General features: G+C 42.2%; 2 protein-coding genes across 3 annotated transcripts; one reads left to right on the top strand and one right to left on the bottom strand.

The window, feature by feature from the left end:
• Positions 1-34: 34 nt before the first annotated feature.
• Positions 35-9,949, bottom strand: pkma (pyruvate kinase M1/2a). 2 transcript variants are annotated; one of them, XM_068742468.1, is made up of 11 exons: positions 9,913-9,949; positions 5,714-5,901; positions 5,458-5,549; positions 5,011-5,142; positions 4,723-4,909; positions 4,362-4,632; positions 4,079-4,229; positions 3,775-3,927; positions 2,785-2,951; positions 1,351-1,532; positions 35-1,231 (listed from the first exon to the last, which is right to left on the bottom strand). In XM_068742468.1, the coding sequence occupies exons 2-11, from the start codon at positions 5,868-5,870 to the stop codon at positions 1,125-1,127; spliced, it is 1,599 nt and encodes a 532-aa protein (XP_068598569.1). In that variant the 5' UTR covers positions 5,871-5,901; positions 9,913-9,949; the 3' UTR covers positions 35-1,124. The 2 variants fall into 2 exon arrangements, with proteins under 2 accessions (XP_068598569.1, XP_068598577.1); XM_068742476.1 differs by having other exon boundaries at positions 9,940-9,946.
• A 3,480-nt stretch (positions 9,950-13,429) lies between these two features.
• On the top strand, positions 13,430-25,878 carry LOC137895778 (protein mono-ADP-ribosyltransferase PARP6). The gene is made up of 22 exons (XM_068741292.1): positions 13,430-13,437; positions 14,115-14,244; positions 15,881-15,975; positions 16,194-16,254; positions 16,452-16,542; positions 16,715-16,781; positions 17,013-17,162; positions 17,787-17,937; positions 18,330-18,461; positions 18,785-18,880; positions 19,151-19,243; positions 19,470-19,595; positions 19,748-19,813; positions 20,212-20,279; positions 20,669-20,717; positions 20,828-20,940; positions 21,922-21,994; positions 23,150-23,219; positions 24,113-24,192; positions 24,729-24,792; positions 25,282-25,366; positions 25,776-25,878. The coding sequence occupies exons 1-22, from the start codon at positions 13,430-13,432 to the stop codon at positions 25,876-25,878; spliced, it is 1,971 nt and encodes a 656-aa protein (XP_068597393.1).
• The last annotated feature ends 846 nt before the right edge of the window (positions 25,879-26,724 follow it).

Below are 26,724 nucleotides of genomic sequence, written 5' to 3'. Positions count from 1 at the left end.
TACATTTTCAAACATTTGAGAGGCAGAGGCAGGATAGGTGCTCATCTCTTTTATTGATGGTAAAACAACCTCATGGGACAGCTCAGATTACTCTTTACATTTAGGTTTTCCACCGGAGCAATACAATCAAAGCATGTTAGACTTAAGCAGGCGACTACAGTGGGCCACTAACAAAGACAAAGGGTTCTACCCATCAGCCGCTGGGGTTGAGAGAGACGGTGGGAGTCCCTCAAAGTGCTCATTCACATCAGTCTGATGCAGCGAACTATGTATGAAAGTTCCAACGTATATCTGAATCCAGAAGTTTCAGGAAACGTTTAATAACACAAACACAGCTAACTCAAACATCTCTGGAGAGGACACCCAAAACCGACATTTCTCTAAAGCCAGGAAAAATAGAAATCGTATTCGATGTCCCGAAACAAAATGTTAGCATTAAAAAAACAACTCAAGTATATCTTATGTATCGAATGTAACAGTGTCTAGAGTAGTTTAGGAGTGCAACGATGAAAGCTGGAACGAAGAGACAACGCTTCACACAGACGGCACTAGAGATACCCGTTGGGGTGATGTGGTGGAGCCACGGCTGCAGTCCTGGGAGGAGCGCTTTGATCCAAAACTCTTCATTTAGGAGGTTTGTTCGCCATGTCGGCAGAGGAGCGACCAGTCAAGAGTCTCACCATTTGAGGTGCGTTCTGTAAAAGATCATTCGGCCCCACCACATCAACAAGTAGCAGTATGCGCATGCACACGCTAGGAAGCATCCACTCAGAGACTAGCTCATTTTTAAACCCTATACATTTTAGAGTGAATAAATACAGCAGTTTGCGGTTGGGGCATTAAACCGAGGCCCTGCAGGCTGGTTCGGTTGACAGAATCAAAGTGAATGGAATGGAGAAGTAAGGTGGAATTAAGCCTCCACTCCGACCCAAAACAGCTCTTTGCCCATGATGGTTACACCCGAGTTCTACTTTTAATCGCGTTGCACTATTGCCTACACTTTACAGGAGATAAGTGTTGGTGGTGCTGGATAGGAAGGACTACGAACTGAACTGGATTGAGGTGGAGAGCTATCAAAAATAGATGGAATTGCAAATGGAGAAAACAGGAGCACTGCTGGCTGTTCAAGCCACCAGTACCACACGCATGGTGTTGGTGTAACCGGAGCCTGGACGCCATCCAGTCAGGACGATGGCAACATCGCCGTCTTTGAAGAAGCCTCTGGCCTTGCCTGGAAATCAAACATGAAAGTTTATTCATTGTCTAATCATTGTGTTTAGAATGTTGTGCTTTACCATCGTCCTCATTAGACAGCAGCAGAAGATACGAGTAGGACCCTCAGACACTCACCAACATCCATGGCAAAGTTCACCCGCATGTCGACGTCCTCCGCCCACACTTCGTGGGCTGGTTTTGTATAGAGGACGGGGAAGATGCCGCGGTACAAGTGGGCTTGGCGAGCTGTCTGAGTGTTACGGGTCACAGCGAGGATTGGGGCACGGGGCCTGTACCTGGAGATCAGGTGGGCAGACCTGCACAGAAAAACAGCACCTCAATCGGTATACTCCATAATGGTGATGGTGACAAGTCCAATCCTAACATGAGTTCAGGAAGACGACTGACAAGATTATTATTATATACCTTCAAAAGCTGGATTTGATTATAAACACTGCACTAGACACTTTTAATACACTATAAGTCAACAATGTTAACACGTTGTATATGGACATGAACTCCATGCAGATAAGAATCTTTGGCAGAAGTAATTCAGTTCGAGTTAGATCCTAACCACATCACGTATTCTGTATAATTATGACGAATCCGAATAATGTTTAACACTGGTATAGTACTAGCCAAGGATGCTAGAGAAGGCTACACTGCCTGAAGCTATGCAGGAGCACACTATGTAGAATCACAGGATTTAATAAAATGATGTCAAAGGAGGATAGACATTGGGATGAGGCAGATGACAACCCTGATTTTCTCTCAATCTGTATCTGTACCCACCATCTCTACCAGTGCACACCAGACACACACACACACACACACACACACACACACACACACACACACAAGATCGGCAGAGAAGCAACCAATCCAGAAGAGCACGTTAGCTGTTGGACAGAGCGTCTCCAGCCATTCCCATCTTCAGAACCAGGATTAATCCCCCTCTATGCTTCTCTTCCTTACCTCCCAGTCTTGGTGAGAACAATGATGGTGCTAGCGTAGGATTTGAAGGATGACTCGACAGCACCGATGGCTACGACCTCTGAAGGGTCTTTGGTCAGTTCAGAGTGTCTCCTCAGCTCCTCAAACAGCTGCTTGTGGAAGGTGGCTGCCTCGGCCTCTCGAGCTATCTAAGCCCAGAGGGACCACGAAGGAAGGTTTGGGTGTTACACTCTCTCTCTCTCACACACACACACACACACACACACGCTGTTATACCAGTCATTCATACCACTGGGAGCGACCGGCAAATGCATATCTTGACTCCCGGTCAGGAAGGTTTAGCCACGCTTGTAGCTAATTGCTACTTCAAGGACTGGTGCTAATTGAAAGAGGCCAGAAGATATCAGTGAACCCTTTGAGGTAAAGGTGCAGATATGCATCACTTATTCCAGAGTTTTGATTTTATTCCAGAGTTTTGCGTAACAAGAAGTCTACTTAAGATGCTTGCCAGTCTCTCCCAAGGACTCGCTCAGTCCCTGTCTGACCCTGCTCTCCGTAGACCGCTGAAATACCGGCAGCCTCGTCCTCCCGCCAGGGCTTAGATAACCCGCCTACCTTCCAGAGCCAGTGAGCACGATGATCCCAGATGCTAAGCTCTTAAAGGAAGCCTCGACAGCGCCGATTGCAATGGCCTCAGTGGTGTCGTTGCAGAGCGCCGTGGAGCGACGCAGGTCCTCAAACACCTGACGGTGGAACATGGCCGCCTCGGCTTCACGCGCAATCTGGCACAAGTGAGAGCGCGATGCATCCAGCAGAGGGTAGGAAAAGGAGAACAGAAGGAAAGGACAGGGAAATAGGAGTAGGGATGAGCAGTTCATGAAGGGGAAAGGGGGAAACAAACATTAAAACACCAAATTACCAGTTTTCCCACAAGCATTAACAAGAAGTATCATAAGTAGAAAGTACAATTCATGCTGATCCGAGTTAAAGCAGATGAACTTTCCCGTACCTCAGAGAAACAGCAAAGAGTCATATACACTGAAGTCAGTGACAATGCCTGACAGCTAAAGTCACTTGAAGGCAGATATTGAAGTGTTTTTAAAACACAAGTATTCTCTTTATTTCGAGGATGATTGTCTGAACAGATTTTTAAGCACCACATAAAAGTTATTGGCCGCAAGCTCAAAGAACCTGCAGCACTTTTGTGCTGCGTCGCCTCAATAACTGTACGGCATCGCAGAAACAGAGAACAGTGGAGGTGAGCCAAGAACGACCTGAACAGCAGAGGGCAGGTACGACCCCAACAACCGCATTATCCATCCACGTAACTGATGCAAGTTGTCATTTTAATTTAAAAATGAATTACGATCTAATTATAAAGAGGATTGTGTTTTAAGGCAAAAGGGTGTTTCACTGTCTGTCCCTAACTGCAAAATAACACGAAACAATAAAAAACAAAATAATAATAACAATGGAATACATTGCAAACAGTTTTCTTAATTTATTAGTCTTGCTAAAACTTAATTAATCAATCATTTAAACCCTATAAATCTGGAAAATGTTATTTTTCAAATCTTAACCTTTTGTTATGTTTAATCTACTCACCATGTGCTGCGTGCGTACTGCCTCCAGAGGGTAATCGCCCTTGGCAGTCTCTCCGCTCAGCATGATGCAGTCGGCGCCGTCCAACACGGCGTTGGCTACATCACTGCCCTCAGCACGTGTAGGTCTGGGCTTCTTGATCATGCTCTCCAACATCTGGATGGTGTTTATTAGGAGGTACGAAGGTTACATACACATAATCTCAACATGACCGTCGACAGGTTTTCGTTGAGAAGTCGCATATATACGAGTGGCATAATGCAAGCATTCATAAAAAAATACAGTATTCCTTTTTGTTTCATCTAACCTGAGTGGCACATGTGATTGGCTTTCCAGCTTTGTTGCAGCGTCCAATCATCATTTTCTGGGCCAGGAAGACTTTTTCTGTGGGAATCTCAATACCCAGGTCACCACGAGCAACCATGATGCCATCGCTGGCCTCCATGATCTCATCAAATCTACAAAGAAGACAGAAACGTACAATTTGCATAAAAATAAAAGTGAATTAACATGGGAGTTTTCAAGAGTCGAAGTCTTGTAAAGGCGGTGACAATATATCATAGCCACACCAGAGTATATCATCTACACACCTGCGTACACCCTCGTGGTTCTCCAGCTTGCTGATGATCTTAATGTTTTTGCCTTTCTCCCCCAGCACTGCCCTGACAGCGTGGACGTCTTCTGCTTTACGGATGAAAGAGGCAAAGACCATGTCGACTCCATGTTCCACACCAAACTGCAGATCCTGGATGTCTTTTTGTGACACAGCAGGAAGGTCTACTGCAGCACCGGGGAGGTTCACGCCCTTCTTGCTGCCCAGAGTGCCGCCGTTCTCGATCACGCACATGAGGAAATCAGACCCTGAAGACAGATTTGATGAATAAGATGATACATAGTGGTTTCTAAATATCCTGGACAGGTCCTAATAAACTTGATCACCTCTCCACTCACCTATCTCCTTGACCTGCAGGGATATGAGTCCATCGTCAATGTAGATTTTGCTTCCAATTTCGACCACCTTAGTGATGTTCTTGTAATCGAGCCAGAGGATCTCGTCGCTACAGTTGTCTTGGTGAGCGTCGTCCAAGGAAATCCGGATCATTTTTCCCTTCATCAACTCCACCTCAGCTGTGCCACTCTGTGAAATCAACGACAGACATCGTCCATCTTGGCTCATTTACATGCAAAATGGTTCCCTTCTTATAGAGTCTGCTTCGGTGTTAGAGATGCTAAACTCACTCCTTGGATGAGGCCAGTCCTGATCTCTGGGCCCTTCGTGTCGAGGGCGATGCCAACAGGTCTGTACTGGATACTGCCGGGCTCAAAGCTGTCACATGCTTCACGTACATTCTTGATGGTCTCTGCGTGGTACTACAAAAAGGAGAAGTGCAACACATTAAACTTCTATAAAAGAACCTCTATGCAAGACAGAAGCAGTCACAGATTTCTAACCTATCCTATACTGCATAAACTGGGGGTATTAAAAACTGCCTGGAAAGACGGCGATGCGTTCTGGAACAAGGGAAGAGGATGCGCATCGTTGCTCAGGAGAAAATGTGTGATTTAGCTCAGAACCATGCTGCAGGGATGGAAATCATCAGTTTAAGTTTAAGGGAGACTTCAAACAATGGAGTTGATGTAGATGAACTCTAATCCGACTCATTTAACACAACCAATGGAACCCACCTCGTGCGTGCCGTGGGAGAAGTTCATGCGGGCGATGTTCATTCCAGACTTGATCATCTCCTTTAGCATAGTCACAGAGCGGGACGCCGGCCCTGTGGGCAGTTATTGGACGGACAGTTAGATCTGGATAGAAATAAATACGGCTGAGGCAGATTCATGGTTTAATAACAGTTGTGATCATTTAGACCTCTCGGCTACCAATCCGATAGTAAACCTATCTCAGTGCTTGTTGCGTTAAACGACAGCGCTGACGAACCGATGGTGCAGATGATGCCAGTGTTGCGTGCGGTGGTGGGCTCAGAGTCGATGTCCAGCAAGCACAGATGTTCAAGAAAGGTGTCGGCCATGGCGGCGTTGAGCTGCTGCGTCTGGATGAAGGCAGAACCCATGTCCGCAGACTTTGGTTGAGGCATAGTGTTTAATGGCGCAACTGGAAATGTCCTGCTGAAAGAAAAAACAAAATGGAGAACAAAAGTTCATCAGTTGGCCGACACGGTTCATGATTTTGAAACCATGTAAACTGTAATGGCATTTGGCTGGTGGCTGTGACCAACGTTGCATTGTGGTTGTGTCGGCGCTTTACTCCGTGGGCTGATGGTTTAGATTAGATTTATTGCCCTGTGAAGTCGGGTTGCCCGTTTATTAATTGCACCGTGTCCACCTCGATGAATTATCCTCAGCAACGCAGCACACAATCCCGCCGTGTAGGATCGAATCCAGTAAAATCAATGTAAAGTAGACCGTCCAAATGGAAATGAATTACTTATGTAGACTGACATTGAACTGCATTTCTGCAGGGACAAATCCCTGCTTCTATTTATTATCTTCGTGCACCATGCATCGCTAGACATCTTCAGATATCAAGACAAAGACTGACAGACTGTCAGTGATGCATTTCTATTTAAACAAAAGCGGGCAGTAGACGAATTTGTACGAGTCTTTTCATGACTCACTTTTAAAAAGGCGTTTGAAGAAGCAGCCGCTCTGGATGAATGGAGGATAATGGAAAATTCTGGCTCCAAGCGATTTATAGTTTGACAAAGATACACAAAACTTGATAAGAACTTTTAAGAGGCACGTGTTGCACATTTCATTCAGTTGCCACACCATAATGTCCTTGGTGTTCCGCCCGGCCACTTCTGCCTGAGTCATCCACGACACCACCATCAGGAAGCAAATCTACAGAGCAGGCCGCGCCAAACTTTCGTCATTAGTCCACACAGACAACGCAAGAAGAAAAAACCATGTGCCGTACATGGGAGTTTTTAGTACCTCAATTAGTACCGCACCTCAATACTCTTATGTGCATACAGCTCATGTAAGATTTTCCCCACAATGGCAGACCTGTGAGAGGCATGTTTCAACACAAACCCAACGCAGTGTGAACAATCGGCACTACACGACTAGTGAGGAATGTTGCCTCCACAACATCTCTGGTTATAAAGCACATTTACCTCGGTTGAGTCACAACCAACACCACCGGGATGAAAAACAAAAGGACAGAAATTTAAATTAGAACATGCAAGTGGTTCTCTCCTTAGCAGAACGACAGGAAAACAATCCACAATGTCTTTCAGGGAACAATGCAGAATCAAGCCTCATTCTGAATTCATTTCCCTGATCATGTCTTACACGAGGAAACAAGGAACAAGACCTGCAAAGGCTCTAAACAAGTTGTTCCCACCAGTAGCACAACTGAGGAGAACGAGGAGCACCCGGGGAAAATTTAGGAGCAGCACTTCAATAATCAACATGCAGCCTATCCACGTGGATTCATGAATACTTAATACGAATACTGACACAGTGAAGAACATACCCAATATTTGGATGCTGGAGGTTATTCAGGGAAAGGGCAATATTTGCTGGACAGCTTTTAATCCAGGGCAAAAACTGTCTCCCGGTCTTTGGATGCGAGATCAACGTCAGCATTAGCCATGGTGACATGCTGTCCTGTGCCCCTTATCATCTCACTGACTTGTGACGGTCATTTCCCGACACCAAGATTCAGCAGAACTCTTATTTCATGTGTGTGTGTGTGTGTGTTTTACTGGTGTAGAGTTAATATCCCTTGTGTAACAAGTGACAGATCGAGAGGTTGTTTGTGTAATTCCAATTACAAATGCGTGCTGGTAGGAGACTCTTGGCAGAGCAACTGCACCTCCATGCTCAAAAGCAGAAGCTGATGATGATGTAACAAACTGGCAGACCAGCGCTGTGCGCGAGCGCAGTCACATCTCACTACTGCGACACACAGTCACGAAGCAGGCAGACATCAGCACGGGGGGAAGACTGTAGAAGGGAGACAAATAGCTGAATTGTGCCATAATGTCCTCCCTTGTTAGTTTATTTTATCCTTTGTTTCACACACACATCCTTACATGAGGTGTCAGCTGTGATCCGCAGCAATGAAGCTGGAAGAGTCCTGTCATCCTAATATACCTTTATGAATGCTATATAAATCACTATTTGACTTTAGGCTGGGTTCTGATGTTAAATGCGTTCACTCTTTAGTCAAAGTATCCTAACTCTGCACTGAAGGCGTGCTTCCATTTTGCTACATGCAGCCATTAAAACTACGGCAGCAGCTCCAGTCTTCATGATCAGGTGTGATGCTTAAGAGTTGTGTATTTGGTGGAGTTGGTCAAAGCGAACTTGAAAAATGTCTGTAAACGTACTAGATTTTATAATGATATATAAATATGTTTAAACAAGCCAAACGCCAAACAGAGGAATCGTTCATGTTTGTCTGGTCCAGCATGCCGGGTCCCTCCAGAATACGTCGCCGGCTCTCAAGGACCGGGACGGGCCAAAAGTAGTTCGACACTCCTGCAGTGCTAACTTTGGAGCGGTCTGTTGCTAATCCCATCCAATCCCTTCACACCAGTTCAACCTTCACACCGTACTCTCTCGTTGTAACACACCGCCAAACAAACAATCTCACCACACGATGGCCTTGTCACTTCTCTCTGAAACACGCCCGCACATCGGCAGACTTGACAGCATTGCGTGATCAGGGCCACGTGACATTACGTGTAGGACATTGTTACAAGGACTCAGACACTCATTCAACCACAGTATTATTATCAAGTAGTCTGAAATACATACCACCAGCAGATCTTCCTGTTCCTCCACTGGGCAAAAAGGCTTGTTAGTAACAATGACCTCTGAAACAATGCCAGTCCGTTGGAGCTCCCAATGCCAAGGAGCAAACTCCCAACAATAGAAGTCCAGGCTGAATGGACTGCTCTAGTGTGCAGGCAAACAGACATACAGCGCTTTGAGCAGATCAGCAAATCCCTTCAATGAGGATAAGGGACAGAGAGCGGCTGCTATGACCAAGCATTCACCATGACCTGATACAGAAGACTTGCTTGAGACTCCCGGGACAACAGACCAGAGATCAGTTACACCGACGTCACTCCCAGCATTGTAGCAGACCACACCTCGGGGAGTAAAAATAAAAAATAATAATAATGCAGCGCAAGTCTGTTTTGAAATCTAAGACTCGGAACGCACATTGGCATTTACACTGTACAGACCTGATGACCTGCATTGTTTTATGAATGGTTCAGAATATTTAGTGCTGTCAAATTAACTTTGAACACAAGCACCTTATGGGGTATATGGGGCAATTTAATAAACTAGAAAAGTGCAAATCGTCACTGGTTGGTTACTTTCTATGGCATTTTGTTAGAACATCTTTGGTAGTTCTGAGAAAATATGACGGTGAATATGAATGGATAAAATGACAAACACAAACGAATTGAAATATGACACCAAATATTTTAACGCTTGCAGGAGGGTTTTATCTTTGGCACATTTAAATATCTAACATTTACGTATTGCTGTTTTTGTAAAGAATCAACCCAAGTAATACCACAGCGGTAAAGAACGATGGTCACGTTTCTCATTCTGCGTCACATTTTCCTGATCCAGGGACGTCACAGCCACGGACCAATGGCGGGCCGAGAAGACGGCGCGGCCACACCCGCAACCGGAAGCGACTCTGCGTTCAATACCGAGTGCAACACATTTTAATGGAGCGCTTTTGAGCGTAATCGCTCCATTGCGCCGTCAAACACGTAAAATAGACTCCCGGCGTTTGCAGTTCGCGATAAAATGACTAAGAATACGGATAAATGTGATGCTTAATCTGCGTTGTTAAGTAACAACAGAGACAAATCAGGCTTTCCGAACAAGCACGGCGAGACGAAAAGCGGCTTTTCACATTCTCCCCGGCGCACCAGCGCTTAGACCCAACGTCGGACATCAAAAGCGAGACTTTGAAGTGCGAAACAAGCCAGCACTGATACGCAGGCGCATTCCCATACTTGCAAGCGTGCGTGATGTAACATATAGCTGCATTTAAAATAAAAGACACAATTCTTCGGGAGGCAGAAACTAGACAGTACACGCGTACCGCTAGCCGTAGGCTCGCTTTATAGACGCCATTACCTGCGGTCGGCGTTGAGGGTAGCTTACCGTAACCACCGACGTTCCTGCCGTGACACTGAGAGCAGCTCAAGGTGAACCCTCCCTGCCTCCTTACGCCTCGGAACTACTTTGCAGTGATGCTGCGTCAGATGATCAGATCCATCCGAGAGAGTCCAGACAAAGTAAATTGGGTACAACGGCTTAACTCAGTTCTACCAATCAAATGTACTACTTTATTATCAAGGATATTTTTCTTGTAGTAAATATTACACTCGCGACGTTTTGTCAAACTAGTCAAATTGATAACCAAGCGGAAGGATATAGTGTTACGTGATGGAAGCGCTTTGCAACGATCGGAAACCAATAGGAGCGCGTGAGAGCGAATGAAATGGACACGTGACTGAGGATGGCGGAGTGAGGCTTCCTGAGGAACTCACAGAGGTCGGCTGCGCTGCGACCCTTCTGGCCCCGACTGAGCTTTCAGTTTTAGATGTCGTGATATTTCCGCATTTTGCTTCCATCATAGTGTCGTCATGTGCCAAAGTGATAAATGAGACACATCAATGGCGTCTTACTAACTACAGTCGTATCCGTTTTGACAGCTTTCAAATAAATCCCTCATTTCCATCTGTACTCCTAAAAGTATCGTTACTTTTACAGCCAGTCTGGATGTTTGAGAGAGAAGCTTATACTTTAACATTCTGCAGTCAGTGTTCGAAACAATGCCTCCATCTAGTGCCCGAAACGTATCACATCTCTACATTTCTTTTATTTTTTAGCGCCTCAGTCTGGAAAAGTGGTGAAAAAACGCCTAATTTTTCACATTACGTAATCTTTCCTTCGTCACACTACTTACTATACTATAGGTTTAATAAATAATAATAATAATAATAATAAATCGCACTTTCAGAAATTACAATTACAGTATTGTCATATTGCTACAGTTCTATAAATACTATCGTTCAAAATAAAAAATAGCAACTCTAGTATAAAGCACAGAAGTTTGTTTTGTTTGTCTTGTGCAATAAACAACGCCACCAGTGTTCATTGGGTTGATTTGATGCTGTTCTGTTCATCAGCTCTGCTGAGAAGAGGCAGCAGACACAAACTGAAGGCTTGCCACACTCAGCTGCCTTCACCATAATGACTTTCAAATGTAAACAATACATTATTTTGTGGGATAAATGAATCTGGCAAAATATTCCTTATATTTATATTTCAATGGAAAATGTAGAAAAAACAATACAGTTGCATAATCTTTAGATTCTGGGGATTATACAGTACAATGAAAAAAATGCAAACAATATGTAAAATTGAACTATGCATAGCATTTTCTTTTTGATAGCCTAAACCTTGTTTTCACAAAGGTAGTGCAGTGTTGTTATTCCTATTGAAATAACTATGTTGCAATATGCTTTTTGAATTACATCTAGAATTAATTAATTGTGTTGGCGTGCTGTGAATTACAATTGTACATTTGCATTGTACATGAACGATTGTTGACAGAACGTATGTGTGTGTGTGTATATGCACACACACACACACACACACACACATATATAAAATACATGTATATAAAATGTGTGTGTGTGTGTGTGTTCATTCATCTGTTCTTTCTTAAATAGATACCTTATTAATATAATCAGGGTAAAGACCGATTAGCCCCTAAGCTTAATGACCATCATATCACACGTTTGTGGAGTGACACAGTATATTACAGGGACAACATATCTGATATATTGGAAGCTGCTACTGAAATATAAGTATTAATTTAAGAATTGGATCAGTTAGGATAATTGCATTTGCACATCATGCAGCTAAAGTATGTGAAGATCAGCCAGCAGCTGCCTCCGAAGTATGACTCCATGTTAATAAACACAGACTTACTCAATGAGAAAACACACAAGCAGACATTTTACTCAAGCAAAGCATTTCTCCTCTTTTTTTTCTTTCTTTCTCAGCAGCAGTGCAGTCAGCTGCAGGTCACGTGACAAGTGTGCCTGGTTTCACTGAGCATGCTCAGACCGTTCAGTGTTGTCAGGCAAAATATAAGGCAGCAGTAGGAACAGAGATCTGCAATAGATAAACCCACAGACTCAGGCACACCAGCCGGATTGCTCACAGACACGCCACAAGCACTCAGAGACAGTCGCTGCAGATTTGGAGGATTGTAGATCTGCGTTCTCTAATATCGCAAGAGCTTATTGCCATTCATCTTTTCTGTAGCAAACAGCGACTGAGAGAAGGGCAGGTGTGCCCTTTAAGAGGGGGGGAGCAGCTGCTGCTGAGGCAAAGACTCCATCCGAGTCTCCATCCTCTGTGGAGGTAAGGATGGATGCATGGGATAGGGATGCAGAGTGAAGGGGGAGGGGAAACTCTGCATCTGCGTTTGTGTTTAATATTATCAGAAGGCAGATTGGAGACGGGCGGTGTGTGTGCGTGTGTGTGTGTGGGGGGGGGGGGGGGCTTGTCAGCATCTTTTGGCATGTGAGACAACAGAGGATGTAGGAATGGCGGGGAGTGAGAGTGGTCGAACGGCTTGGTCGCTAGCACTGCTGAGGACATGGCAAAGCAGCAGGAACATAAAGAAGAGGAGACGGGCTAATATGAGGGAGCGCTGCTCAGGATGGAGCAGTTCATGTTTGGATGGTTGTTTTTGGTAAAGAAAGGAGCCACAGTAAAATGAAAAAAGGGCACATATCCAGAATCAGTATTAGCGAGACAATATTGTCATTATTTTGTATGAAAATAATCACAACGTCCATATGCAAGAAAGATAAAGAGCTTGTTTTCTAGAGCAATAAACAAAGAGCTATTAATAAATGGTATGGATTTAATTTCATAAACCAAATTGCACAGAATCCTTCATACATGTTGATTTTGTTATGCAAAGCTATATTTCCATCCGGTATTTATGTTTGTCTGACTATTAAAAAGACAACATTTAAAATGATGTCTTGTTAGAGGGAGACCATGGCCATTGTTTATAGTCATGGCACGAAGTGACGGGCTACTATGAAATACAGCTGCCTCTTTTATTTCAGTCGGGCTGTTTACGCTTGCAGCTCTTCTGACATCGTCATAAATTATCTCAAAATCTGAGTTATATATGATCAGAATTTGTTTCTCATCATCCTAACTGTAAAGATACCTCCAGAAACACAACCTTTGTTTTGGTGTGACATTTTAATCATTACAAGATTTCTTTTTACCACCGACACTCTGGCCACTATTTGATCTCCTTATGTTAAACAAAAGAAACGATGTGCACTTTCAAAAATTCAATTATATTTATTATACAGGCCATTTATAAATAAAAAGGCAGTTTCACAATGCACTGGGTTCAGCTGATGCACTGTTTTCACTGGGCCTGCCAACCATTGGCACTTTGATATTAATATATAACATTTCTAGAAAAACAAACAAAGAAACAGAGACATTCTGAGCACTGAACGTACAGCACATTTCTCCCACACATTCTCTCAATAGTGATTAATGCCACTCTGAAAGGAGGCAGAGATGGCTGTTGCTAGGATACATGGCAAGGTGAAGTGCAGACCATTTTATAGAGAATAGGAGAGGGGCACCATTTACAAAGAATGGCATCACTGGAGGTCGCCTCTTTGTTTTATGTTTTCTTCCTTTACTGAACTTGATTTTCTATTACTTCAAGGTATTGTCGTTCCAAACGGTGCAAGAAAGAGTTTTTTTAGTTGTTGTTCTGGTTCCCTCCACCAGGAAATCGGCTGCGATGATTGGCAGTATTCAAAAGCCTAAAGCTGTCTGAGTGAGCCCTATGAACAGCAGACCAAATGGTAAGACAGCTACGCTGCTATTGGTGTAATAGCCTGCATATCCATCCATATTTATATTTAACATTTAGAATATGGTACATTAGATATCATTGGAGTGCCGGAGTTACAGAAGTGCTGATTTTCCTTAGCCACTTAAAATATGTTGAATAGTTGAGTTGTCTCGAGTTAAAAGCCCCCAGGCTTCAGGCTTTGGTGGAAATAAGTATTTTTTTATTGGAAACTATATATTTCCTTGTTAATTGTCAGCGCAGTATTCAGGAGAATGAGTTCAGAGAACATCCTGTCTTTCAGAAATGAATAATCCCTTTTTTTCGTAGATGTTTCATCAAGCAGTGTTTTGAAGCCCTCGGAGGAGGCTAAATAAGGAGATGCAAGAAAGAATATCAGCTAAAAGGATGACAGAATTAGGTTGTCTTTTTTTTCATCCATATTGGCCTTTTCACAATGGGTGGATCCACAGGACATCAAAGGCCAGTGCTGGACAGACGAGGAGTCCGATGGGGAGAACGAGTCGGAGCAGTTCCTGTATGGCATTCAGGTACAGCACATGTGGAAGTTCGTGTGAGGAGAACTGTCATTAAACTGAATGATCTACAGCACAGACTATTCATTTTTCAACAGTAAAGCTTTATTCTGATGTATGTCAATACCAATAAAACATGTCTTTAATGCTGGTAATAAGCGGTAGAAGCTGCCTGAAATTATTTCATTACAAATTACAAATATCACTATTTAAAAAAAGCTCCTAATCTTCTCTGATTCATATGTTCTACTATTGTAATATGTTGGCACAGCGGAAAACCCCAAACAAACAATGTGGTCATTTACCATGAACAACCAATGCAAAGGTTTTTAAGTCACTGTCATAGACCTAAGTGACGGTCAAGGGGAATCTTTGGCCCAGTGTTGTCATCAGGCAATAAGTCTTTGGTCAACAAAACAACATGAAATAATTTCTTTGGGGATTAAGAAAGTTTATAGCTCAAGTCATGACAATGCATGGAGTTGTTGTAGAACAGACATACTCGATAATTGACACTGCCAGCAGGGCAACAATTTACATTCACCTGAACCAGGTTGTTCAGGAACGTCTTCTGACGTGTAACTTTGTGGCTACTGTCAATTGTAATACTGAACAATGCACCTTTATCATTGTTACCCATGCATGGCCGGGAATCAATGCCAGAGAAACACTGCCAAATCTGTTTCTGTGCTTGTCATTTCCTGCATCGTCTTATCTTGTAAGGTTCGCTGCTTCATTTCCTCAAAAGATCTTAATCTGTTACTCATCCTTTATTTTTTTTACTGCTAGCTTCCAAGTCTTGTGATTGAAATGTAAATCCAAACAGGGACTTAAAGGGACTTACTGCTATGCAGTCAGAGAACATGAAAGCAGCGTAATGAAGATAAGGATGAAAGTGTGGGATCATTCTACTCACTCAGGAAAGAAGAGATGAAAGTCTAACTTTGGGGAATTTGGTGAAAATTTGTTTGGTAAAAAAAAAAGCTAATTTTACATTGAGCTATGTCTTGAAACTGACCAAAAGTATTAAGTAAACAGACAGGTATAAGCAGATGGGTGAAACTAACATATACAGTTTAAAATGTTAACTTTGAAGTTTATGTGAAGAACTGAAGTATTCAAATATTTGATGGCTCATTTAATTACCTCGAGTAATGGATATGTCTTGTCACAAACTGATGTTTGCCTTAAAATCTTACCCAGCTGGTTTATGTGATGTGGCTCATATTCTTGATCCAGATTTCTTTTTTTAAAGGATTCTTTACCATTCTTACCATACCATTAGTTTACCTTCAAATGTCATGGATAAGATCCACAATGCTACAACACAACAATGTTCAATAGAACGTTTTCTACTATGAAATAACAAATAGCATATAACTATTAGAATGATTTAAGTCGATAGATAAAAGTGATAGATTAGCACTTAGAATAGTTTTCTGGATGAAAAGTTGAAATAGCTTTAAATCATACTAAATAAATGAATAATGCAAACTTTTAGTCTGTTTATTTAATTGTAGTAAAATGAACCATTCAATGTTGTGCATTCACTATCATCAATGTGTTATATAATATCCAGTTCTCCATGCAATAAGCACTCTTAAAGGTTACTTGACCTCCCCTGACAGGGCTATGTTATTATACTTTACAGGGGAGTTGTGCTGCTGACTTGTACAGACACCCTCAACTGGATGCAGACATCGAAGCAGTAAAAGACATCTACACCGACAGCGCTGTCTCTGTTCGGTACAGCACAGATACACAAACACAGACCTAAACCAACATAATACACATTGGATGGTTGGACTCACTCTGGTTGCATTTTTATTTGTATTTTACCACAAACCCTAGTATACAGATACTAACAGACTAGAACACATATATTTTCATCCTTATTGGTTAAACACGCATGCATCCCATCACTTAAGATAAATGATCTGTATCTGCTCTGTGTTTCTGAACAGGGAGTATGGAACCATAGATGATGTGGACATCGATCTTCATATTAACATCGGTTTCTTAGATGTGAGTCAGCGATCCTCTTTCACTCCACACACACCTCCTGCATGCTCATCCATTACTTTTCTAACGCTGACATTTTGTGAAGCGGCATCAGCTACAATGGATGGTGTGCTCATAAGTTATTTATTTAATGAGAAGCAGGCCTAATTAGGATGCTAACTCTTCATATTTGTGCGTGTGTGTGTGTGTGTGTGTCTCAGGAGGAGGTTGCGACAGCTTGGAAAGTTATCAGAACAGAGCCCATTATTCTGAGACTGCGCTTTTCTCTTTCTCAGTACCTCGATGGACCTGGTGAGTAAAGATGTCAGTGTGGATGTTGGTTTTCTGGGAGGGACTTTAGGTATTTGTGCCACTCACTGAGCGTAGGAGGTGAGTACAATATGTGCAATACAAGAGGGAGAGTGAAAGAGAGAGTGTTTGTGAATGTTTGCACTGTGTAATAATGTTAGTCATCTTTACTCAGAGCCATCAGTGGAAGTGTTTCAGCCCTCCAATAAAGAAGGATTCAGCCTGGGCCTGCAGCTCAAGAAGTAAGTCATGCATGCCCCCTTCGGTTTTATAAGGAATATCACTTCCTGTGCAAAATAACGTTTTGCACAATGAAACATGCTGCAACAAATACATATTTATCTCTTTTCATTTATCGACTCACAATATAGATGCGTGAGGCACGGGCATGTAATTAAAACCCTGCAACACAAACTCCCAACGTGATCACTCGGACTTCGTTTCGCGTGACTCTCTGTTTTGTGACGTGGCAGGATCCTGAGCACATTCACCTCCCAGCAATGGAAGCACCTCAGTAACGAGTTTCTTAAGGCACAGCAGGAGAAGAGGCACAGCTGGTTCAAAGCCGGAGGAACCATCAAGAAGTTCCGTGCTGGGCTCAGCATCTTCTCCCCCATACCGAAGTAGCTCTCTCTCTCACTCTCGCTCTCTCACACACACATTCTACATCTCTTTCAAGGCACAATATCTTTATACTTTATAAAGCACATTGAATATTTAGTAAATCATACAGCGGTAAATGAACTCTATTCATTTTGAATTGGTTGGTTAGATTCATTTATGCTGTATGTGGCTTATTTTAGCGTTACATTAAATGTTAAATTACTAATCACATAATGATGCAAGGTTTTATTATGTAGCCTTGAATTTGTTTTAAACACCATTCAATTTCTTCATGCTTGCAAAAAATTCTTAAAAACTCACTGTGGTGATGACATGTCCAGTTTATTTGTGTTATATACAGTAAGTTATTTATTCCATTGATTTTGTGTCTTGGATTGATGCCCTGCTTTTTAATTATTTTTTTAAACAACATTGCAATGTCTAATCCAGAAAACAAACTTTTGATTTGTCCCGTATTTATATATCTCCTTGGCCTCTGTCTTTCTGTATTTTTTTCATAGTAATAGCTACAGGGTTGTTTTTTTTTTAATAGTTTGATAGGAATCTCATGTCACATTTGTAAATGGATAATGTGCTTCGAGTGATTGTGGAATTTGTTCCATTTCTGTGTTGTTTTCTTCTAGGTCTCCCAGTTTTCCTCTGATCCAAGACACAGTTTTAAAGGGGAAGCTGGGCGTTCCTGAGCTGAGAGTGACCCGCCTGATGAATCGCTCCATCTCGTGTACAATGAAGAATCCTAAGGGGGAGCTCTTCAGCTATCCACCAAACAGCCAGGTCAGCGCCAGCCTGGACTGATATGCGCCCAAGAGTCTCTCAGATTTAGAGTCTAAATTGTGTATTGAACAAAGCTGCATTGTGTGTCTCAATCCCATGTCATGTGGTCATCATGTTTTTATAAAATCTTTGGCCCTTTATATTTGACACTCGTCACGTCTACTTTTCATAACGTTGATGTAGATGTCCATCATGCTACACTAAGCTATAGGCTCTATGTCCCTTTCTTCTGTTCTAATTCACTGTGTTCCATTCTGATCCTCTCCCCAGTCAACTGCCATGTGCACTGTTCCCACCTGAGCCTTTTATTTATTTAATTTTCTTTTTACCTCTACTGTAACTTGACTGTTGCATCATTTCCCATAATGCTTTGTCTTCGCTTGACCCTTCAGACAGTGGCTGTCCCGGCGGCCAGGGCCCCAGCGCAGATTACCACGAGGCAGCTGATTGAATTATTTTTCTCATCCCAGGCGGGCGGCCACTGCAAGAACATCCCTACTTTGGAGTATGGTTTCTTAGTGCAGGTTAGACCTCAGGACAAGATGAGTCCAACAAATCAATTACTTTGTGATTCCTGTATGCTGTAAATACATGACAAATAGCATGTAAGCAACAATGAAGACCCACCTTCTAGATTTGGTGACCTTTTTAGAGACCATTTCTTTGGTTTATCGGTTGCTAACACTAATTTATTTGTGTTTCTTGGGCCATTATCTCATAGCACGGTTAAACCAGACAAGTGTCATGCAATCACATACACAAATGTGAAGCTAAATAATCTCCTTTATGCAATATGACAGAGATTTAATGACAACTAGGCAAAACACATGTGCGTTTCTCCCTGCAGATAATGAAGTACTCAGAGCAGAGGATCCCCACACTCAATGAATACTGTGTGGTGTGTGACGAACAACATGTCTTTCAAAATGGATCCATGCTAAAGGTATCAGACACAACCAAGATACACAAGGAGTATAGATTCATGCAACAGGTTATTGTATTAGATGCTCGCTCTCTCTCTCTCTCTCAGTAAAAAGTCCCATTAATGAATTTGCAATGATTGCACTTATTTAGGAGTAAATAAAGAGAATTACAGTGGGTGTGTGTGTGCATGAGCATACCTACTTTGTGTGTGGCTGATGTGTAGAACTCATTGAAAGATGTATATTCTCATCCCTCCGCGTCTGCTTGCGTGTGTGTTTATTTCATACAGCCGGCTGTGTGCACCAGGGAGCTGTGTGTGTTCTCTTTCTACACTCTGGGTGTGATGTCTGGTGCTGCAGAGGAAGTGGCCACAGGAGCAGAGGTAACAACAACACAACAGATATATATATATATACACACACACACACACCTTGGGGTGTTTTATGACAGATTTAACACCAGCGATACATGTGATCTGTGTACACTTCTTTTTTAGATGATCTTATTGGAACTCGGGGAGGCTGTTCTGTTGTATTATGCTGGAATTGAGTGCTTAAGGATGTAAATTAAAGGTGTAAAATGCAAACATAAAATCCCTTTCTCGCCAGGTGGTTGATCTGCTCGTGGCAATGTGTCGAGCTGCTCTTGAATCCCCCCGTAAGAGCATCATCTTTGAACCGTACCCCTCAGTTGTCGACCCCAATGACCCCAAGACTCTGGCCTTCAACCCAAAGGTCGGCACCTTCACTCCTGATACACAAATTTCAATTCCAAGATGACACATCCTTTTGTGATATCGAATCCACAGCTGCTGTCAGTAGACGTTTGTATGTTGTCCCCTTTCTCACTGCACACAATGGATGTTTGGCTCAACCGATGAACACAGAAGAAGAATTATGAGAGACTGCAGAAAGCACTGGACAGCGTCATGTCCATTCGGGAAATGACCCAGGTACAAGAAGGGAAGGGGCGCCGGCTGAAGTTAGACTCGACAAAGGATGTTTAAGATGCATTTAATGTATTTTCTGTTTTCTGTACAAGATCATCGCTCACTGTGTCTTCTCCATGGCTGTGTTTAATGGACTGTGATGTGGGGTTGTTGCTTATCAGACTGTTGTCCCTGATTGGGTTAGCTTCCCTGTATCGCCCCGCTCGTCTTTCCATTGCTCTTTTTGTCCTCTGTGCCCCGTCTAAGTGTGCATTATGTAATAAGCAACATTGCATAATCCAAATAAAACTAAACGCTTGCGCTCCTTTGATTTTGTAAGAAAAACAGACAAAAAGAAAAGAGGAAGGGACAAATAAATTAAAAACAACGCATGCTTCTTTTTTTTTTTTTATCATTATCAGGGCTCATATCTAGAGATCAAGAAACAGATGGACAAGCTTGATCCTCTCGCCCATCCTCTTCTGCAGTGGTGAGTAGAGAAGCTCTGCATGTTAATACACGAGCATGACATGCACATGATAAATATAATACTGCTTATGCGCTTATGCCGGCAGGCCTGTTTTATGAAGACATTAGAGAAAAGCACAGGATGAAATGATTAAATTCAACTGATGGATGAATTTCATCCAGCTGCTTAATTTTCATGGTCCTGTTACTGTGCGTGTCGCCTCATTGTCACCGTCATGGCTTACTGGGATACTTGCGTTGAAGCCGTTGTTAATGTTATTAATAACACCCGAACTATGTCAGGGCAAAATGTCCGCTGTGTTTCAAGCTAAGCGGTTGCACAGTAATGGCTGCTTAAGATTTTGCGCCACTTAAATTAATTTATTTCTTCATCCTCTCTGTTTTGTGCAGGATTATTTCCAGCAACAGATCCCATATCGTCAAGCTTCCTCTGAGTAGGGTAGGCAATGACTATCAAAATGCGTTTTGTCATATCCCATTATGGAATTAGATGATTCATACTTATTTTCTGTCTGTTTCTTTCTGTCTCTCATGACCTCATCTTTATAGCAACTGAAATTCATGCACACCTCCCACCAGTTCCTGCTGCTCAGCAGCCCCCCAGCCAAGGAGGCTCGTTTCCGCACCGCCAAGAAGCTGTATGGCAGCACCTTCGCCTTCCAGTGAGTCCACTTTGAAATCAGTCGAGCTGTAAATAAAATATCTTAAAGTAATTTACTGTTTATAGTTACATTTCCGCGCTTGCAGCTTTGTTAGGCAAATATAATGTGAGAAATCTGTAAATAATTGATCTCAAATCAAGCATAGTCACTAAAATGCATGCATAATTTAGCATTACAAGCGGCACACTCAGTCAAACACGAACACGTCTTCGTCTGCAGCACTTTGTAATTATGATTTGAATGGAGGAACCACTTTGGCACAGCTTTATGGAACCACAACAAATAATGGCACAGACTAGTGTCCAGTCTCTTTGGAGCGAGGAATCACCTTGTTAAGCCAACACACGGTGCCAGCAGTATATGTGGGATGGATATGTACTGTAACAGATGGGGCTTTGCTGAATATTTTAGATACACATGGTCCATCTGGGTCCAGCTAACTCATAAGCAGTGCTAACAGTCACCCTTAAGGCTTGTTAATACCACACATTTAATAATAATAATAATGAATAGGGAACTCCAAACTGTGCCATCTTAGCTGGCATCATGTTGTATTGATGTAAATGGGAATATTGTAATACTATTATTTATTAATAGAAATAAATGATCATACCTACAAAACTAGTTAAAAATAGCAGCGCTGTGTTTTATTTTAAGACAGTTCAGAGACCTGCAATCAGCACCGCGGCGATGAGTTTGATCATTTGAGACATTTAATATTAAACGATGGAATGAGAGGACTGTGATGATGCAACATGATGTCCCAAAATATCTCTCAACAAATCATATAAATAGCTTTTGTGACCATAAAAACACTTTGTTAAATTACATAAGTCATAGATTATTTGCAGAAATAATACAGTGTTTTCTTTGATCATTTATGAAGTAACCCTTGTTAGAGAACTACAACTTTAAGTTAACACTGATCTATACAATTTGGTACCACTTTGTTCTCTCTCTCTCTCTCTCTGCCTGCTCCAGTGGTTCCCATATAGAAAACTGGCACTCTGTTCTGAGGAATGGACTAGTCAATGCTTCTTATACCAAACTGCAGGTACGTAACTATGGCAGTTGGCCTGAATTTACAATGCATCTCCACTCAGAAGGTGCAGGGTTTCTGTTCGGTTTGATTCATTTTTGCTGTTAATGGATGTGAAGTGCTATTATGTTGTTTGCTTTATGGCTGGTATTCTGGCCAGGGGTAAGCAGGGCCCGGAGGGGCTGTGGTGTCGGGCGTGATCTCAGGTGGCAGCTTGCATGTCCTTTAGTAGATAGCTATACCTGTAGGTCTGAAGTACGCACAGGACAGCCTCCATATGTGTCCCTGTTTTACTCACCCTGCGTCCATTTGGGTCTTTATGTTGTTACGCCTTGGTTGGAGTTGCACGATGTGACCCAGGTCTGCAAAAGAGAAGTAAATAATGAAGCAAGAAAAGAAGATGGTCAAATTGGGTCATTTGCACAATACGTACGATAAATACGAGTCACACTAGCATGACCCGGAAATGGATTTAACACAATTAAATGTGAAATCTCAAGGTTCTTTGAAATGCTCATGCCAGCTGTGATTGTTCTATCATGCTGATGTACTTCACAATGACTTCTTTATTCTCCAACTTTTTGAACTCTCCTTCTTTGATCTCACCTCAGCGCCTGTCTGCCTCCTCTCTCCTCTCCACCTTGAGCGTTGACAACCAGCCCTCCTCTGTCATGTCCCGTGTTTCACACAACGAGGCCCAAGTCTGCCTCCAGCTCCAATCATCACACAAAAACACTTGCCTACTGTTCCATTTGATTTCCTCCAGATGGGCTTGTTTCACACCCAAACTCTCAAGTTCATCCTGTAATTTGTCCAGCGGTTGCACTCTGGCTTATGAACACCTGCTTGTTGTTCCTCCTTCCGGACAGCCTTGCTTTGAGTCTCATCACAATGACCGATCATGCTCATTATTTTCTATCTTTATCTTGAAATCACTGGACACAACCTCATTTCTCATTTCCTTGAGTTATGGCAATAAATGACGAGACCTTTGCTGGACTGCATCATGTTGCTATGTTGGCGATTCGTGATTACTGGCGTGTTTATATAAGTGGGCGGGTGTATATTTAGTTTGCTTGGTTTGCCAGGTACCGCTTGGAAATTTCAAACATGTTTTCGTGCAACTGCTCAGTGACCCTTCCTTCCCTCTGAACTCTTTTTAAACCCAAGCTGCATGGGGCAGCATATGGAAAGGGCATCTATCTGAGCCCCATCTCCAGCATATCTTTTGGATACTCAGGTAGGAATGACTCTCTTGTCACCATCCCGGTCCTCTCGCCTCTGTTTCACCATCATGCTGACCGAGTATGCTCTGTATTTATAACATGGCCTGATTATCATCCTGGAACACATTTCACACGAGGGAGCTTCCCATGCCACCCTATTGTCCTTCTCTGTGTTGTGTGTCTATATTGGGTGGTGTTGGGTCTTTTCGCTGGACGTGTGTGCCGCCTACCCGTTTGTAGTCGCTATGTGAAATGAGTATTCCGAGTTTTGTCTTAGGCTTTTTTATTTAATTGTTTTCCTCTACATTGAAGTCCTTGTAGAGTAATTTTATCAAATTTGAACCCCTTACTGCTCTTCCCCTTGTGTATTACTATTGAAACACAAGCTCAGAAGTTGGGTTTTAAGCAATCCTAAACTGGTTTTGTTGCTGGTTACATGAAGAGTAGGTGAATTGTTTATTGATTATTAACATTGATTATTAAAAGTAAAGATTTCCCAGTTTTCAGGATGATAATTTATAATTCATCATTCTTGCTTAAAACCAAGGAAAAATCTGAATTTCTGCCTTTTTATCCATCCATCTATCCTTCTCAATTAAAGCCATCAAATACACACTTGAGTAGATGACAAGGATAATCAGAAGTAACTGTGCTCAAGCACATGGTTCTAATCATAAAACAGCTGTTCTTGCTGTAGCCCGTTTTTGTCTCGACAGTGAAAGGTGCGATTTATGTCTGAGAGGAAATCATAAACATAACCTTCAAGGGGCGGTCGTCTCCGTGGGCATTAATGTCTCTCTTCAAGGAGTTAAAGACCACTTGAGGAAGGCTTTTCGCAGCTTGAGCGACTCGAGGTAAGGTCATCCTGACTCAGGGCTATTTGCTCTCTCTGTGCTGCCTCTTGCAGGAATGGGGAAAGGACAGCACAGAATGCCCACCAAAGATGAACTGGTGCAGCGTTACAACAGAATGAACACCATTCCACAGGTGAGAGAAAATGACACATCGACGCCTCACAATCTTCTTCTTCCTCTCTCGGCTTGTCCCGCCAGGGGTCGCCACAGCAAATCAACCTTCTACTCGATTGCATGCTTAATTCTGGCAAAGTTTTACACCGGATGCCATTCCTGCCGCCACCCTCTGCATTTATCCGTGCTTGGGAGCGGCTCAAGGGAGACACTACCGGTGCTACCTCTGAGGCGGCATTAACGCCTCGCAATCACAGATCTTAGATAAATTAAACATTGGTTGCCAGGAATGTTGGAGTGTATCCATATTTAATTATACGCAGAGAGGATTTTTGTTAATAAATGGAAGGAAATATTTTATTTAGAAAGATGGAAATGTATAATAAGCAATTTCTTGCATGGTGGGAGATATTCAAGAGTATTTTTTCTTTTAATGCATTCTGTCCTGTGTGTAATTTTTCCAAGGATCCGAACATTAGAACACACATAACAATCATGTTATTTACTGCATACTTGGTGCTGCTTAAATGTTGCCTCTTTTTTTTGACTGAATAGAGCCGTCCAATACAATCGCGGTTTCTTCAGAGTCGAAACCTGAACTGCATCGCTTTGTGTGAAGGTAATAACAAGAAGTTTAATTAGTCAGTGAATTTAAAGATGAGAAATTAATAGCTGCCTGGCATGGGTTGAATTAATGATATCCTTTGATAAGAGCAGCACATCGGTGTAGTCATCTCTGCAAACTATCATAGAAATGTACAAATAACATTATGCATATTTTTCTTAATAATTAAGTATTTTAAAAAAAGAATTACAATTAATAATCAACATTGATGAAATTTTCAGTCATATCATAGTCATCACATCATGTTTGCTCATACAAAGTTTAAAGTAAGGTTGTGTGTTGTATAATTAAAGTTTCAAGATTTGCTTTATTGTCATTCAGACACCATCCAACGGATAGTGCTGAACGAAACTACGTTTCAGGCTCACAGTCTCACAAGATAATTAGAACAATTATAACAATTAAAATCAATTACCGAATAAGTGACAACTACAGTAAGGTGTTCAGTATTTCTGATGTGCCTTGCGTCTTTCTTTAAAACAGTGATCACATCTAAGGACCTGCAGAAGCACGGCAACATCTGGGTGTGTCCTGTGTCTGACCACGTCTGCACTCGCTTCTTTTTTGTGTGAGTGTCCCAACGTTTGTGATGATTACCAAAGAATGAAAGTAATTTTTAATCAAGTTGACGTGGCAGCCGTGAAGCATGAAAATTGTTATCGCGCTATAAATGTGTTTGTTGATCAATGGAAAATTCTGGATTTAACTGTCAGATTTAACAACGCCTTCCCTGCAATGGCTTCCCATCCAAACTTACAGAGACACGTTTGTGTCGTGAGAGATTGTGTTTTAATTGTCAATAACATGTCTTATGAATGTGATAAGGAAAACGCTTGAACGATTTATCTTTAACCCAGATCACCACGTTCAGCAGCAAGATACAAACAGAAACTGTGAGAGGATGATAAAAACAAAAGCAGGTATGGATGAGATATTGGAAATGAACCAAATGTGATCTCATCAATGTATGTGTGCAGGTATGAGGACGGTCAGGTAGGAGATGCCAACATCAACACCCAGGAGCCTAAGGTGCAGAAGGAGATCATGCGTGTGATCGGGACCCAGATCTACTCCAGCTAATGTTGGCTGTCCCTACGTCTCTCTGGAGGTGGCAGACGCGAATGTTTGGGCGAGCTGACCTCAGGCCTGGTCCTGAAGGCTGAGGGAGCTCTTGAGCACATTATTAGATCTAAAGTTGTTTCTCTCTGGTCCTCCGGTCCACTTTCCTCTTTCTCCCTCTTTTGTGTCTTGTCTCTGAGGCTTCATGAATTACTTCCTTCCTTCCTTTATCCTTCAACCATTACCAGGTGAAAGTTCGTCTGCTTTTGTCTGTTCATACCACGTCCCCCGCCCAAAAGAAAAAAAACATGCCATACTGCAGAAGAAAAGAAAAATATTCACTGGTGTGGCTTCTCCGCCTAAACACGTTTTCAAACCAAGAGTCATCCAGGCTTTCCTCTCTCTTCATCTTGCTGCACTTTTACTACTCCTTTTTTACTGATTATCTCTCTGTGAGTGAGAATATACTATCCATAAAAAAAATAGATTCCCAATAATACTAACATCCCTTTGTGGCAAATTACAGACTAATTCACATGCACACAGAAGTTTTCTCTGTTTTTGTGTTTGCAAAGGCTTTACCTTTGATTTCTTTATTTAATATGATTTCGCTAATGAAATGCATTGAGAGATCTGGGACACTTTTTTTCTGAATAGCAGCTCGGTTATTTTGTCCTTTTTTTTTGACTTGGATGAAGTTGCCAATTTCTAAAAAGCAAGGTTTGGCTTGAAGTCAAGTCGAATAGACAGTGGGTCCTTTTTTGATACCATTATCAAGTTCAAAACACTCGTCACATGTTGAAGACATTAAAACAGACATATTGTCATTTTCCGAGCTCCGGTGCGTGCACGGTTGCAATTCTACCT

The sequence above is a fragment of the Brachionichthys hirsutus genome, chromosome 1, assembly GCF_040956055.1.
Source record: "Brachionichthys hirsutus isolate HB-005 chromosome 1, CSIRO-AGI_Bhir_v1, whole genome shotgun sequence".
Taxonomy (NCBI): Eukaryota; Metazoa; Chordata; class Actinopteri; order Lophiiformes; family Brachionichthyidae; genus Brachionichthys; species Brachionichthys hirsutus.
This window is presented reverse-complemented; position numbering and strand designations above follow the sequence as displayed.